At 53.5% G+C, this 14490-nt stretch overlaps 1 protein-coding gene across 1 annotated transcript in view; it reads right to left on the bottom strand.

Annotated features, from left to right (window-relative positions):
• Positions 1–14490, bottom strand: part of LOC147086755 (contactin-5-like) — a 380876-nt gene that overhangs the window by 161162 nt on the left and 205224 nt on the right. The window contains exon 5 of the mRNA XM_085978315.1: positions 12671–12870. Coding sequence (XP_085834441.1) covers positions 12671–12870 — 200 coding nt within the window. The remainder of the gene's footprint in view (positions 1–12670; positions 12871–14490) is intronic.

The raw sequence follows: 14490 nt of genomic DNA on the forward strand, positions 1-14490 counted from the left end.
TACTGACTGTATCTCTACTGATGTTAATCCAGCTCCCTCACACTGTCACTCAGTAACCCCTCTCCCCCAGCGCCCTGCCTTACTGACTGTATCTCTACTGATGTTAATCGAGCTCCCTCACACTGACACTCTGTAACCCCTCTCCCCCAGCGCCCTGTTACTGACTGTATCTCTACTGATGTTAATCCAGCTCCCTCACACTGTCACTCAGTAACCCCTCCCCCCCAGCGCCCTGTTACTGACTGTATCTCTACTGATGTTAATCCAGCTCCCTCACACTGTCACTCAGTAACCCCTCTCCCGCAGCGCCCTGTGTTACGGACTGTATCTCTACTGATGTTAATCCAGCTCCCTCACACTGTCACTCAGTAACCCCTCTCCCCCAGCGCCCTGTGTCACTGACTGTATCTCTACTGAAGTTAATCCAGCTCCCTCACATTGTCACTCAGTAACCCCTCTCCCCCAGCGCCCTGTGTCACTGACTGTATCTCTACTGATGTTAATCCAGCTCCCTCACACTGTCACTCAGTAACCCCTCTCCCCCAGCGCCCTGTGTTACTGACTGTATCTCTACTGATGTTAATCCAGCTCCCTCACACTGTCACTCAGTAACCTCTCTCCCTCAGCGCCGTGTCACTGACTGTATCTCTACTGATGTTAATCCAGCTCCCTCACACTATCACTCAGTAACCCCTCTCCCCCAGCGCCCTGTGTCACTGACTGTATCTCTACTGATGTTAATCCAGCTCCCTCACACTGTCACTCAGTAACCCCTCTCCCCCAGCGCCCTGTGTTACTGACTGTATCTCTACTGATGTTAATCCAGCTCCCTCACACTGTCACTCAGTAACCCCTCTCCCCCAGCGTCCTGTGTCACTGACTGTATCTCTACTGATGTTAATCCAGCTCCCTCACACTGTCACTCAGTAACCCCTCTCCCCCAGCACCCTGTGTCACTGACTGTATCTCTACTGATGTTAATCCAGCTCCCTCACACTGTCACTCAGTAACCCCTCTCCCCCAGCACCCTGTGTCACTGACTGTATCTCTACTGATGTTAATCCAGCTCCCTCACACTGTCACTCAGTAACCCCTCTCCCCCCAGCGCCCTGTTTCACTGACTGTATCTCTACTGATGTTAATCCAGCTCCCTCACACTGTCACTCAGTAACCCCTCTCCCCCAGCGCCCTGTGTCACTGACTGTATCTCTACTGATGTTAATCCAGCTCCCTCACACTGTCACTCAGTAACCCCTCTCCCCCAGTGCCCTGTGTTACTGACTGTATCTCTACCGACGTTAATCCAGCTCCCTCACACTGTCACTCAGTAACCCCTCTCCCCCAGTGCCCTGTGTCACTGACTGTATCTCTACCGACGTTAATCCAGCTCCCTCACACTGTCACTCAGTAACACCTCTCCCCCAGTGCCCTGTGTCACTGACTGTATCTCTACCGACGTTAATCCAGCTCCCTCACACTGTCACTCAGTAACCCCTCTCCCCCAGCACCCTGTGTTACTGACTGTATCTCTGCTGATGTTAATCCAGCTCCCTCACACTGTCACTCAGTATCCCCTCTCCCCCAGCGCCCTGTGTCACTGACTGTATCTCTACTGATGTTAATCCAGCTCCCTCACACTGTCACTCAGTAACCCCTCTCCCCCAGCACCCTGTGTTACTGACTGTATCTCTACTGATGTTAATCCAGCTCCCTCACACTGTCGCTCAGTAACCCCTCTCCCCCAGCGCCCTGTGTTACTGACTGTATCTCTACTGATGTTAATCCAGCTCCCTCACACTGTCACTCAGTAACCCCTCACCCCCCAGCACCCTGTGTTACTGACTGTATCTCTACCGACGTTAATCCAGCTCCCTCACACTGTCGCTCAGTAACCCCTCTCCCCCAGCGCCCTGTGTCACTGACTGTATCTCTACTGATGTTAATCCAGCTCCCTCACACTGTCACTCAGTAACACCTCTCCCCCAGTGCCCTGTGTCACTGACTGTATCTCTACCGACGTTAATCCAGCTCCCTCACACTGTCGCTCAGTAACCCCTCTCCCCCAGCGCCCTGTGTCACTGACTGTATCTCTACTGATGTTAATCCAGCTCCCTCACACTGTCGCTCAGAAACCCCTCTCCCACAGCGCCCTGTGTTACTGACTGTATCTCTACTGATGTTAATCCAGCTCCCTCACACTGTCACTCAGTAACACCTCTCCCCCAGTGCCCTGTGTTACTGACTGTATCTCTACTGATGTTAATCCAGCTCCCTCACACTGTCACTCAGTAACCCCTCTCCCCCAGCGCCCTGTGTTACTGACTGTATCTCTACTGATGTTAATCCAGCTCCCTCACACTGTCACTCAGTAACCCCTCTCCCCCAGCGCCCTGTATTACTGACTGTATCCCTACTGATGTTAATCCAGCTCCCTCACACTGTCACTCAGTAACCCCTCTCCCCCAGCACCCTGTGTCACTGACTGTATCTCTACTGATGTTAATCCTGATCCCTCACACTGTCACTCAGTAATCCCTCTCCCCCAGCACCCTGTGTCACTGACTGTATCTCTACTGATGTTAATCCAGCTCCCTCACACTGTCACTCAGTAACTCCTCTCCCCCAGCGCCCTGTGTCACTGACTGTATCTCTACTGATGTTAATCCAGCTCCCTCACACTGTCACTCAGTAACCCCTCTCCCCCAGCGCCCTGTTACTGACTGTATCTCTATTGATGTTAATCCAGCTCCCTCACACTGTCACTCAGTAACCCCTCTCCCCCAGCGCCCTGTGTTGCTGACTGTATCTCTACTGATGTTAATCCAGCTCCCTCACACTGTCACTCAGTAACCCCTCTCCCCCAGCACCCTGTGTCACTGACTGTATCTCTACTGATGTTAATCCAGCTCCCTCACACTGTCACTCAGTAACACCTCTCCCCCAGCGCCCTGTGTCACTGACAGTATCCCTACTGATGTTAATCCAGCTCCCTCACACTGTCACTCAGTAACCCCTCTCCCCCAGCGCCCTGTGTTACTGACTCTATCTCTACTGATGTTAATCCAGCTCCCTCACACTGTCACTCAGTAACGCCTCTCCCCCAGCGCCCTGTGTCACTGGCTGTATCTCTACTGATGTTAGTCCAGCTCCCTCACACTGTCACTCAGTAACCCCTCTCCCCCAGCACCCTGTGTCACTGACTGTATCTCTACTGATGTTAATCCAGCTCCCTCACACTGTCACTCAGTAACCCCTCTCCCCCAGCGCCCTGTGTCACTGACTGTATCTCTACTGATGTTAATCCAGCTCCCTCACACTGTCACTCAGTAAACCCTCTCCCCCAGCGCCCTGTGTTACTGACTGTATCTCTACTGATGTTAATCCAGCTCCCACACACTGTCACTCAGTAACCCCTCTCCCCCAGCGCCCTGTGTTACTGACTGTATCTCTACTGATGTTAACCCAGCTCCCTCACACTGTCACTCAGTAACCCCTCTCCCCCAGCGCCCTGTTTCACTGACTGTATCTCTACTGATGTTAATCCAGCTCCCTCACACTGTCACTCAGTAACCCCTCTCCCCCAGCGCCCTGTGTTACTGACTGTATCTCTACTGATGTTAATCCAGCTCCCTCTCACTGTCACTCAGTAACCCCTCTCCCCCAGCGCCCTGTTACTGACTGTATCTCTACTGATGTTAATCCAGCTCCCACACACTGTCACTCAGTAACCCCTCTCCCCCAGCGCCCTGTTACTGACTGTATCTCTACTGATGTTAATCCAGCTCCCACACACTGTCACTCAGTAACCCCTCTCCCTCAGCGCCCTGTGTTACTGACTGTATCTCTACTGATGTTAATCCAGCTCCCTCACACTGTCACTCAGTAACCCCTCTCCCCCAGCGCCCTGTGTTACTGACTGTATCTCTACTGATGTTAATCCAGCTCCCTCACACTGTCACTCAGTAACCCCTCTCCCCCAGCGCCCTGTGTCACTGACTGTATCTCTACTGATGTTAATCCAGCTCCCTCACACTGTCACACAGTAACCCCTCTCCCCCAGCGCCCTGTGCTACTGACTGTATCTCTACTGATGTTAATCCAGCTCCCTCACACTGTCACTCAGTAACCCCTCTCCCCTAGCACCCTGTGTCACTGACTGTATCTCTACTGATGTTAATCCAGCTCCCTCACACTGTCACTCAGTAACCCCTCTCCCCCAGCGCCCTGTGTCACTGACTGTATCTCTACTGATGTTAATCCAGCCCCCTCACACTGTCACTCAGTAACCCCTCTCCACCCAGCACCCTGTGTCACTGACTGTATCTCTACTGATGTTAATCCAGCTCCCTCACACTGTCACTCAGTAACCCCTCTCCCCCAGCGCCCTGTGTTACTGACTGTATCTCTACTGATGTTAATCCAGCTCCCTCACACTGTCACTCAGTAACCCCTCTCCCCCAGCGCCCTGTGTTACTGACTGTATCTCTACTGATGTTAATCCAGCTCCCTCACACTGTCACTCAGTAACCCCTCTCCCCCAGCGCCCTGTGTCACTGACTGTATCTCTACTGATGTTAATCCAGCTCCCTCACACTGTCACTCAGTAACTCCTCTCCCCCAGCACACTGTGTTACTGACTGTATCTCTACTGATGTTAACCCAGCTCCCTCACACTGTCACTCAGTAACCCCTCTCCCCCAGCACCCTGTGTTACTGACTGTATATCTACTGATGTTAATCCAGCTCCCTCACACTGTCACTCAGTAACCCCTCTCCCCCAGCGCCCTGTGTTACTGACTGTATCTCTAATGATGTTAATCCAGCTCCCTCACACTGTCACTCAGTAACCCCTCTCCCCCAGCCCGCTGTGTTACTGACTGTATCTCTACTGATGTTAATCCAGCTCCCTCACACTGTCACTCAGTAACTCCTCTCCCCCAGCACCCTGTCTTACTGACTGTATCTCTACTGATGTTAATCCAGCTCCCACACTGTCACTCAGTAACCCCTCTCCCCCAGCGTCCTGTGTCGCTGACTGTATCTCTACTGATGTTAATCCAGCTCCCTCACACTGTCACTCAGTAACCCCTCTCCCCCAGCGCCCTGTGTTACTGACTGTATCTCTACTGATGTTAATCCAGCTCCCTCACACTGTCACTCAGTAACCCCTCTCCCCCAGCGCCCTGCCTTACTGACTGTATCTCTACTGATGTTAATCGAGCTCCCTCACACTGACACTCTGTAACCCCTCTCCCCCAGCGCCCTGTTACTGACTGTATCTCTACTGATGTTAATCCAGCTCCCTCACACTGTCACTCAGTAACCCCTCCCCCCCAGCGCCCTGTTACTGACTGTATCTCTACTGATGTTAATCCAGCTCCCTCACACTGTCACTCAGTAACCCCTCTCCCGCAGCGCCCTGTGTTACGGACTGTATCTCTACTGATGTTAATCCAGCTCCCTCACACTGTCACTCAGTAACCCCTCTCCCCCAGCGCCCTGTGTCACTGACTGTATCTCTACTGAAGTTAATCCAGCTCCCTCACATTGTCACTCAGTAACCCCTCTCCCCCAGCGCCCTGTGTCACTGACTGTATCTCTACTGATGTTAATCCAGCTCCCTCACACTGTCACTCAGTAACCCCTCTCCCCCAGCGCCCTGTGTTACTGACTGTATCTCTACTGATGTTAATCCAGCTCCCTCACACTGTCACTCAGTAACCTCTCTCCCTCAGCGCCGTGTCACTGACTGTATCTCTACTGATGTTAATCCAGCTCCCTCACACTATCACTCAGTAACCCCTCTCCCCCAGCGCCCTGTGTCACTGACTGTATCTCTACTGATGTTAATCCAGCTCCCTCACACTGTCACTCAGTAACCCCTCTCCCCCAGCGCCCTGTGTTACTGACTGTATCTCTACTGATGTTAATCCAGCTCCCTCACACTGTCACTCAGTAACCCCTCTCCCCCAGCGTCCTGTGTCACTGACTGTATCTCTACTGATGTTAATCCAGCTCCCTCACACTGTCACTCAGTAACCCCTCTCCCCCAGCACCCTGTGTCACTGACTGTATCTCTACTGATGTTAATCCAGCTCCCTCACACTGTCACTCAGTAACCCCTCTCCCCCAGCACCCTGTGTCACTGACTGTATCTCTACTGATGTTAATCCAGCTCCCTCACACTGTCACTCAGTAACCCCTCTCCCCCCAGCGCCCTGTTTCACTGACTGTATCTCTACTGATGTTAATCCAGCTCCCTCACACTGTCACTCAGTAACCCCTCTCCCCCAGCGCCCTGTGTCACTGACTGTATCTCTACTGATGTTAATCCAGCTCCCTCACACTGTCACTCAGTAACCCCTCTCCCCCAGTGCCCTGTGTTACTGACTGTATCTCTACCGACGTTAATCCAGCTCCCTCACACTGTCACTCAGTAACCCCTCTCCCCCAGTGCCCTGTGTCACTGACTGTATCTCTACCGACGTTAATCCAGCTCCCTCACACTGTCACTCAGTAACACCTCTCCCCCAGTGCCCTGTGTCACTGACTGTATCTCTACCGACGTTAATCCAGCTCCCTCACACTGTCACTCAGTAACCCCTCTCCCCCAGCACCCTGTGTTACTGACTGTATCTCTGCTGATGTTAATCCAGCTCCCTCACACTGTCACTCAGTATCCCCTCTCCCCCAGCGCCCTGTGTCACTGACTGTATCTCTACTGATGTTAATCCAGCTCCCTCACACTGTCACTCAGTAACCCCTCTCCCCCAGCACCCTGTGTTACTGACTGTATCTCTACTGATGTTAATCCAGCTCCCTCACACTGTCGCTCAGTAACCCCTCTCCCCCAGCGCCCTGTGTTACTGACTGTATCTCTACTGATGTTAATCCAGCTCCCTCACACTGTCACTCAGTAACCCCTCACCCCCCAGCACCCTGTGTTACTGACTGTATCTCTACCGACGTTAATCCAGCTCCCTCACACTGTCGCTCAGTAACCCCTCTCCCCCAGCGCCCTGTGTCACTGACTGTATCTCTACTGATGTTAATCCAGCTCCCTCACACTGTCACTCAGTAACACCTCTCCCCCAGTGCCCTGTGTCACTGACTGTATCTCTACCGACGTTAATCCAGCTCCCTCACACTGTCGCTCAGTAACCCCTCTCCCCCAGCGCCCTGTGTCACTGACTGTATCTCTACTGATGTTAATCCAGCTCCCTCACACTGTCGCTCAGAAACCCCTCTCCCACAGCGCCCTGTGTTACTGACTGTATCTCTACTGATGTTAATCCAGCTCCCTCACACTGTCACTCAGTAACACCTCTCCCCCAGTGCCCTGTGTTACTGACTGTATCTCTACTGATGTTAATCCAGCTCCCTCACACTGTCACTCAGTAACCCCTCTCCCCCAGCGCCCTGTGTTACTGACTGTATCTCTACTGATGTTAATCCAGCTCCCTCACACTGTCACTCAGTAACCCCTCTCCCCCAGCGCCCTGTATTACTGACTGTATCCCTACTGATGTTAATCCAGCTCCCTCACACTGTCACTCAGTAACCCCTCTCCCCCAGCACCCTGTGTCACTGACTGTATCTCTACTGATGTTAATCCTGATCCCTCACACTGTCACTCAGTAATCCCTCTCCCCCAGCACCCTGTGTCACTGACTGTATCTCTACTGATGTTAATCCAGCTCCCTCACACTGTCACTCAGTAACTCCTCTCCCCCAGCGCCCTGTGTCACTGACTGTATCTCTACTGATGTTAATCCAGCTCCCTCACACTGTCACTCAGTAACCCCTCTCCCCCAGCGCCCTGTTACTGACTGTATCTCTATTGATGTTAATCCAGCTCCCTCACACTGTCACTCAGTAACCCCTCTCCCCCAGCGCCCTGTGTTGCTGACTGTATCTCTACTGATGTTAATCCAGCTCCCTCACACTGTCACTCAGTAACCCCTCTCCCCCAGCACCCTGTGTCACTGACTGTATCTCTACTGATGTTAATCCAGCTCCCTCACACTGTCACTCAGTAACTCCTCTCCCCCAGCGCCCTGTGTTACTGACTGTATCTCTACTGATGTTAATCCAGCTCCCTCACACTGTCACTCAGTAACCCCTCTCCCCCAGCGCTCTGTGTTACTGACTGTATCTCTACTGATGTTAATCCAGCTCCCTCACACTGTCACTCAGTAACCCCTCTCCCCCCAGCGCCCTGTGTTACTGACTGTATCTCTACTGATGTTAATCCAGCTCCCTCACACTGTCACTCAGTAACCCCTCTCCCCCAGCGCCCTGTGTTACTGACTGTATCTCTACTGATGTTAATCCAGCTCCCTCACACTGTCACTCAGTAACCCCTCTCCCCCAGAGCCGTGTCACTGACTATCTCTACTGATGTTAATCCAGCTCCCTCACACTGTCACTCAGTAACCCCTCTCCCCCAGCGCCCTGTGTCACTGACAGTATCTCTACTGATGTTAATCCAGCTCCCTCACACTGTCACTCAGTAACCACTCTCCCCCAGCGCCCTGTGTCACTGACTGTATCTCTGCTGATGTTAATCCAGCTCCCTCACACTGTCACTCAGTAACCCCTCTCCCCCAGCGCCCTGTGTTACTGACTGTATCTCTACTGATGTTAATCCAGCTCCCTCACACTGTCACTCAGTAACCCCTCTCCCCCAGCGCCCTGTGTTACTGACTGTATCTCTACTGATGTTAATCCAGCTCCCTCACACTGTCACTCAGTAACCCCTCTCCCCCAGAGCCGTGTCACTGACTATCTCTACTGATGTTAATCCAGCTCCCTCACACTGTCACTCAGTAAGCCCTCTCCCCCAGCGCCCTGTGTCACTGACTGTATCTCTACTGATGTTAATCCAGCTCCCTCACACTGTCACTCAGTAACCCCTCTCCCCCAGCGCCCTGTGTCACTGACTGTATCTCTACTGATGTTAATCCAGCTCCCTCACACTGTCACTCAGTAACCTCTCTCCCCCAGCGCCCTGTGTTACTGACTGTATCTCTACTGATGTTAATCCAGCTCCCTCACACTGTCACTCAGTAACCCCTCTCCACCCAGCGCCCTGTGTTACTGACTGTATCTCTACTGATGTTAATCCAGCTCCCTCACACTGTCACTCAGTAACCCCTCTCCCCCAGCGCCCTGTGTTACTGACAGTATCTCTATTGATGTTAATCCAGCTCCCTCACACTGTCACTCAGTAACCCCTCTCCACCCAGCGCCCTGCGTTACTGACTGTATCTCTACTGATGTTAATCCAGCTCCCTCACACTGTCACTCAGTAACCCCTCTCCACCCAGCGCCCTGTGTTACTGACTGTATCTCTACTGATGTTAATCCAGCTCCCTCACACTGTCACTCAGTAACCCCTCTCCCCCAGCGCCCTGTGTCACTGACAGTGTCTCTATTGATGTTAATCCAGCTCCCTCACACTGTCACTCAGTAACCCCTCTCCCCCAGTGCCGTGTTACTGACTGTATCTCTACGGATGTTAATCCAGCTCCCTCACACTGTCAGTCAGTAACCCCTGTCCACCCAGCACCCTGTGTTACTGACTGTATCTCTACTGATGTTAATCCAGCTCCCTCACAGTGTCACTCAGTAACCCCTCTCCCCCAGCACCCTGTGTTACTGACTGTATCTCTACTGATGTTAATCCAGCTCCCTCACACTGTCACTCAGTAACCCCTCTCCCCCAGTGCCGTGTTACTGACTGTATCTCTACGGATGTTAATCCAGCTCCCTCACACTGTCACTCAGTAACCCCTCTCCCCCAGCGCCCTGTGTTACTGACTGTATCTCTACTGATGTTAATCCAGCTCCCTCACAGTGTCACTCAGTAACCCCTCTCCCCCAGCGCCCTGTGTCACTGACAGTATCTCTATTGATGTTAATCCAGCTCCCTCACACTGTCACTCAGTAACCCCTCTCCCCCAGCGCCCTGTGTCACTGACAGTATCTCTATTGATGTTAATCCAGCTCCCTCACACTGTCACTCAGTAACCCCTCTCCCCCAGCGCCCTGTGTTACTGACTGTATCTCTACTGATGTTAATCCAGCTCCCTCACACTGTCACTCAGTAACCCCTCTCCCCCAGCGCCCTGTGTTACTGACTGTATCTCTACTGATGTTAATCCAGCTCCCTCACACTGTCACTCAGTAACTCCTCTCCCCCCAGCGCCCTGTATTACTGACTGTATCTCTACTGATGTTAATCCAGCTCCCTCACACTGTCACTCAGTAACCCCTCTCCCCCAGCGCCCTGTGCATACTGAATTCACAAATAGGCACAGACACATCTGAGCATCATCTCTTCTCACTGATCATGCGCATATTATACTGCAAACATGTCTTACATTCATTTTTTTTGATTTAAAGAATCCCAATTGGTTTCCCGAGAATTCTATCGACAGTGAAGATCCGATTTAGATTGCCGTTTGTTCCTATTTCAATTCCCTGAAGGAGGAAGTGAAGCAATGAGGACTAGAAAGCTGTTGTAATGAGGATAAATGTGTATCTCACAGCATGGCCCAGACCAAATTATTTCACACTGAGCGGGGGAACGGTAATGATTGATGCAGTCTTGCTGTACCTGCCCTGGGAGTGTTTGATGGGACAGTGTAGAGGGAGCTTTACTCTGTATCTAACCCCGTGCTGTACCTGCCCTGGGAGTGTTTGATGGGACAGTGTAGAGGGAGCTTTACTCTGTATCTAACCCGTGCTGTACCTGCCCTGGGAGTGTTTGATGGGACAGTGTAGAGGGTGCTTTACTCTGTATCTAACCCCGTGCTGTACCTGCCCTGGGAGTGTTTGATGGGACAGTGTAGAGGGAGCTTTACTCTGTATCTAACCCGTGCTGTACCTGCCCCGGGAGTGTTTGATGAGACAGTGTAGAGGGAGCTTTACTCTGTATCTAACCCCGAGCTGTACCTGCCCTGGGAGTGTTTGATGGGACAGTGTAGAGGGAGCATTACTCTGTATCTAACCCCGAGCTGTACCTGCCCTGGGAGTGTTTGATGGGGACAGTGTAGAGGGAGCTTTACTCTGTATCTAACCCGTGCTGTACCTACCCTGGGAGTGTTTGATGGGACAGTGTAGAGGGAGCTTTACTCTGTATCTAACCCGTGCTGTACCTGCCCTGGGTGTGTTTGATGGGGACAGTGTAGAGGGAGCTTTACTCTGTATCTAACCCCGTGCTGTACCTACCCTGGGAGTGTTTGATGGGACAGTGTAGAGGGAGCTTTACTCTGTATCTAACCCCGTGCTGTACCTACCCTGGGAGTGTTTGATGGGACAGTGTAGAGGGAGCTTTACTCTGTATCTAACCCCGTGCTGTACCTACCCTGGGAGTGTTTGATGGGACAGTGTAGAGGGAGCTTTACTCTGTATCTAACCCATGCTGTACCTGCCCTGGGAGTGTTTGACGGGACAGTGTAGAGGTAGCTTTACTCTGTATCTAACCCGTGCTGTACCTGCCCTGGGAGTGTTTGATGGGACAGTGTAGAGGGAGCTTTACTCTGTATCTAACCCGTGCTGTACCTGCCCTGGGAGTGTTTGATGGGGACAGTGTAGAGGAAGCTTTACTCTGTATCTAACCCGTGCTGTACCTGCCCTGGGAGTGTTTGATGGGACAGTGTAGAGGGAGCTTTACTCTGTATCTAACCCGTGCTGTACCTGCCCTGGGAGTGTTTGATGGGACAGTGTAGAGGGAGCTTTACTCTGTATCTAACCCCGTGCTGTACCTACCCTGGGAGTGTTTGATGGGACAGTGTAGAGGGAGCTTTACTCTGTATCTAACCCGTGCTGTACCTGCCCTGGGAGTGTTTGATGGGGACAGTGTAGAGGGAGCTTTACTCTGTATCTAACCCCGTGCTGTACCTACCCTGGGAGTGTTTGATGGGGACAGTGTAGAGGGAGCTTTGCTCTGTATCTAACCCATGCTGTACCTGCCCTGGGAGTGTTTGATGGGACAGTGTAGAGGGAGCTTTACTCTGTATCTAACCTGTGCTGTACCTGCCCTGGGAGTGTTTGATGGGACAGTGTAGAGGGAGCTTTACTCTGTATCTAACCCGTGCTGTACCTGCCCTGGGAGTGTTTGATGGGGACAGTGTAGAGGGAGCTTTACTCTGTATCTAACCCGTGCTGTACCTGCCCTGGGAGTGTTTGATGGGACAGTGTAGAGGGAGCTTTACTCTGTATCTAACCCCGTGCTGTACCTGCCCTGGGAGTGTTTGATGGGCACAGTGTAGAGGGAGCTTTACTCTGTATCTAACCCGTGCTGTACCTGCCCTGGGAGTGTTTGATGGGGACAGTGTAGCGGGAGCTTTACTCTGTATCTAACCCGTGCTGTACCTGCCCTGGGAGTGTTTGATGGGGACAGTGTAGAGGGAGCTTTACTCTGTATCTAACCCGAGCTATACCTGCCCTGGGAGTGTTTGATGGGACAGTGTAGAGGGAGCTTTACTCTGTATCTAACCCGTGCTGTACCTGCCCTGGGAGTGTTTGATGGGGACAGTGTAGAGGGAGCTTTACTCTGTATCTAACCCGGGCTGTACCTGCCCTGGGAGTGTTTGATGGGACAGTGTAGAGGGAGCTTTACTCTGTATGTAACCCGTGCTGTAGCTGGCCCCCTGGGATTCACCTTCTGCTTTGAGGTTAGTGTTGGAGGAGATCGCGGTGCCGCCGTCGTTGCTGGCGTAGCAGCGGTACGTTCCCCGGTAGCTCCTGATGGAAATGCCGTTGCCGGTGGTCGAGATGACGATGGTGCCCGAGGTCTTGTTCATCGTGGCCCGGGCATCCATCGCCGGATCGTATAACGTCCCATTTTTAGTCCAGCGGAACCTGCAGGAAAAGCAGAATGGAATCTGACTCTCCGCGGCCAAGACTCTGCCGGGCGCAAATACCAAGCAACATCACTAAAACACCGCCGCTCCAACAGTGCGGCGCTCCCTCAGTACCGCCCCTCCGACAGTGCGGCGCTCCCTCAGTACCGCCCCTCCGACAGTGCGGCGCTCCCTCAGTACCGCCCCTCTGACAGTGCGGCGCTCCCTCAGTACCGCCCCTCCGACAGTGCGGCGCTCCCTCAGTACCGCCCCTCCGACAGTGCGGCGCTCCCTCAGTACCGCCCCTCCGACAGTGCGGCGCTCCCTCAGTACCGCCCCTCCGACAGTGCGGCGCTCCCTCAGTACCGCCCCTCCGACAGTGCGGCGCTCCCTCAGTACCGCCCCTCCGACAGTGCGGCGCTCCCTCAGTACCGCCCCTCCGACAGTGCGGCGCTCCCTCAGTACAGCCCCTCCGACAGTGCGGCGCTCCCTCAGTACCGCCCCTCCGACAGTGCGGCGCTCCCTCAGTACTGCCCCTCCGACAGTGCGGCGCTCCCTCAGTACCGCCCCTCCGACAGTGCGGCGCTCCCTCAGTACTGCCCCTCCGACAGTGCGGCGCTCCCTCAGTACTGCCCCTCCGACAGTGCGGCGCTCCCTCAGTACTGCCCCTCCGACAGTGCGGCGCTCCCTCAGTACTGCCCCTCCGACAGTGCGGCGCTCCCTCAGTACTGCCCCTCTGACAGTGCGGTGCTCCCTCAGTACTGCCCCTCCGACAGTGCAGCGTTCCCTCAGTACTGCCCCTCCGACAGTGCGACGCTCCCTCAGTACTGCCCCTCTGACAGCGCGACGCTCCCTCAGTACTGCACTGGGAGTGTAAGCCTCGATTTTCAATCGTGTGTGTCTACTAGCGTGTGCGTGATCACTGACAGGGGAGGGGGAACCACACGTTCACTGTGAGGCCCACTCGGTAACACCAGCGCTCTTCTAGGGAGACTGCCTCATCAGCCACGTAACCTGGAAGTGAGCGGACCTTCATGGCTCAGTACCCTGTGTTGACTCTACGTCCATCGTCGCATCAGGCTCGTAAAGCTCACTGAAGCAGCAGATGGCGCCTTGACGAGTAGACTTGTTAAACCACCACTATTTCAGGGGAAGTGCTTTGAATTAGTTCAAGTGGGTTTGAGTGGTGTGGCCGGGCTCATTTGAGGGGATAATTACTTTAATGCGGCAGCCTTGAACCGCGCGGCCATAATTCAACTGCGGGCTGACTCGGCCTGCATTAGTGTGATTATCTCATCACATTTACCGAGGCGGTTAACGAGTGGAAGCGAGGAGACGGGCCACAGTGTTGACAGATCGAGGATGGATGGCCTCCCTTTGTGTGGAGCCTGCGATTGTCTGGGAGCGGCGATTTATTGTCTTGCCCCCTCGCCGATCCCTTTCCTGTCAGCGAATCCTCGGGTAAGCACTGTGAAAACGAGCAGCTTTCGACAGAGCCAGCCCTTAACCTCAGTCTGCAGGTTTTTATTGCTGACGCGCTCGGCTGTTCAAGGTGACCGTGCCGATACCCTTGAGGGTTAGTCGGTTGTGTGCAGTGACAGTGGGAAGCACTCCCAGGTTAGCTACAGGCATTGTCCCA

Source organism: Somniosus microcephalus, unplaced genomic scaffold, assembly GCF_052327205.1.
Source record: "Somniosus microcephalus isolate GS21.2 unplaced genomic scaffold, FLI_Smic_1.0 unresolved_chr7, whole genome shotgun sequence".
Taxonomy (NCBI): Eukaryota; Metazoa; Chordata; class Chondrichthyes; order Squaliformes; family Somniosidae; genus Somniosus; species Somniosus microcephalus.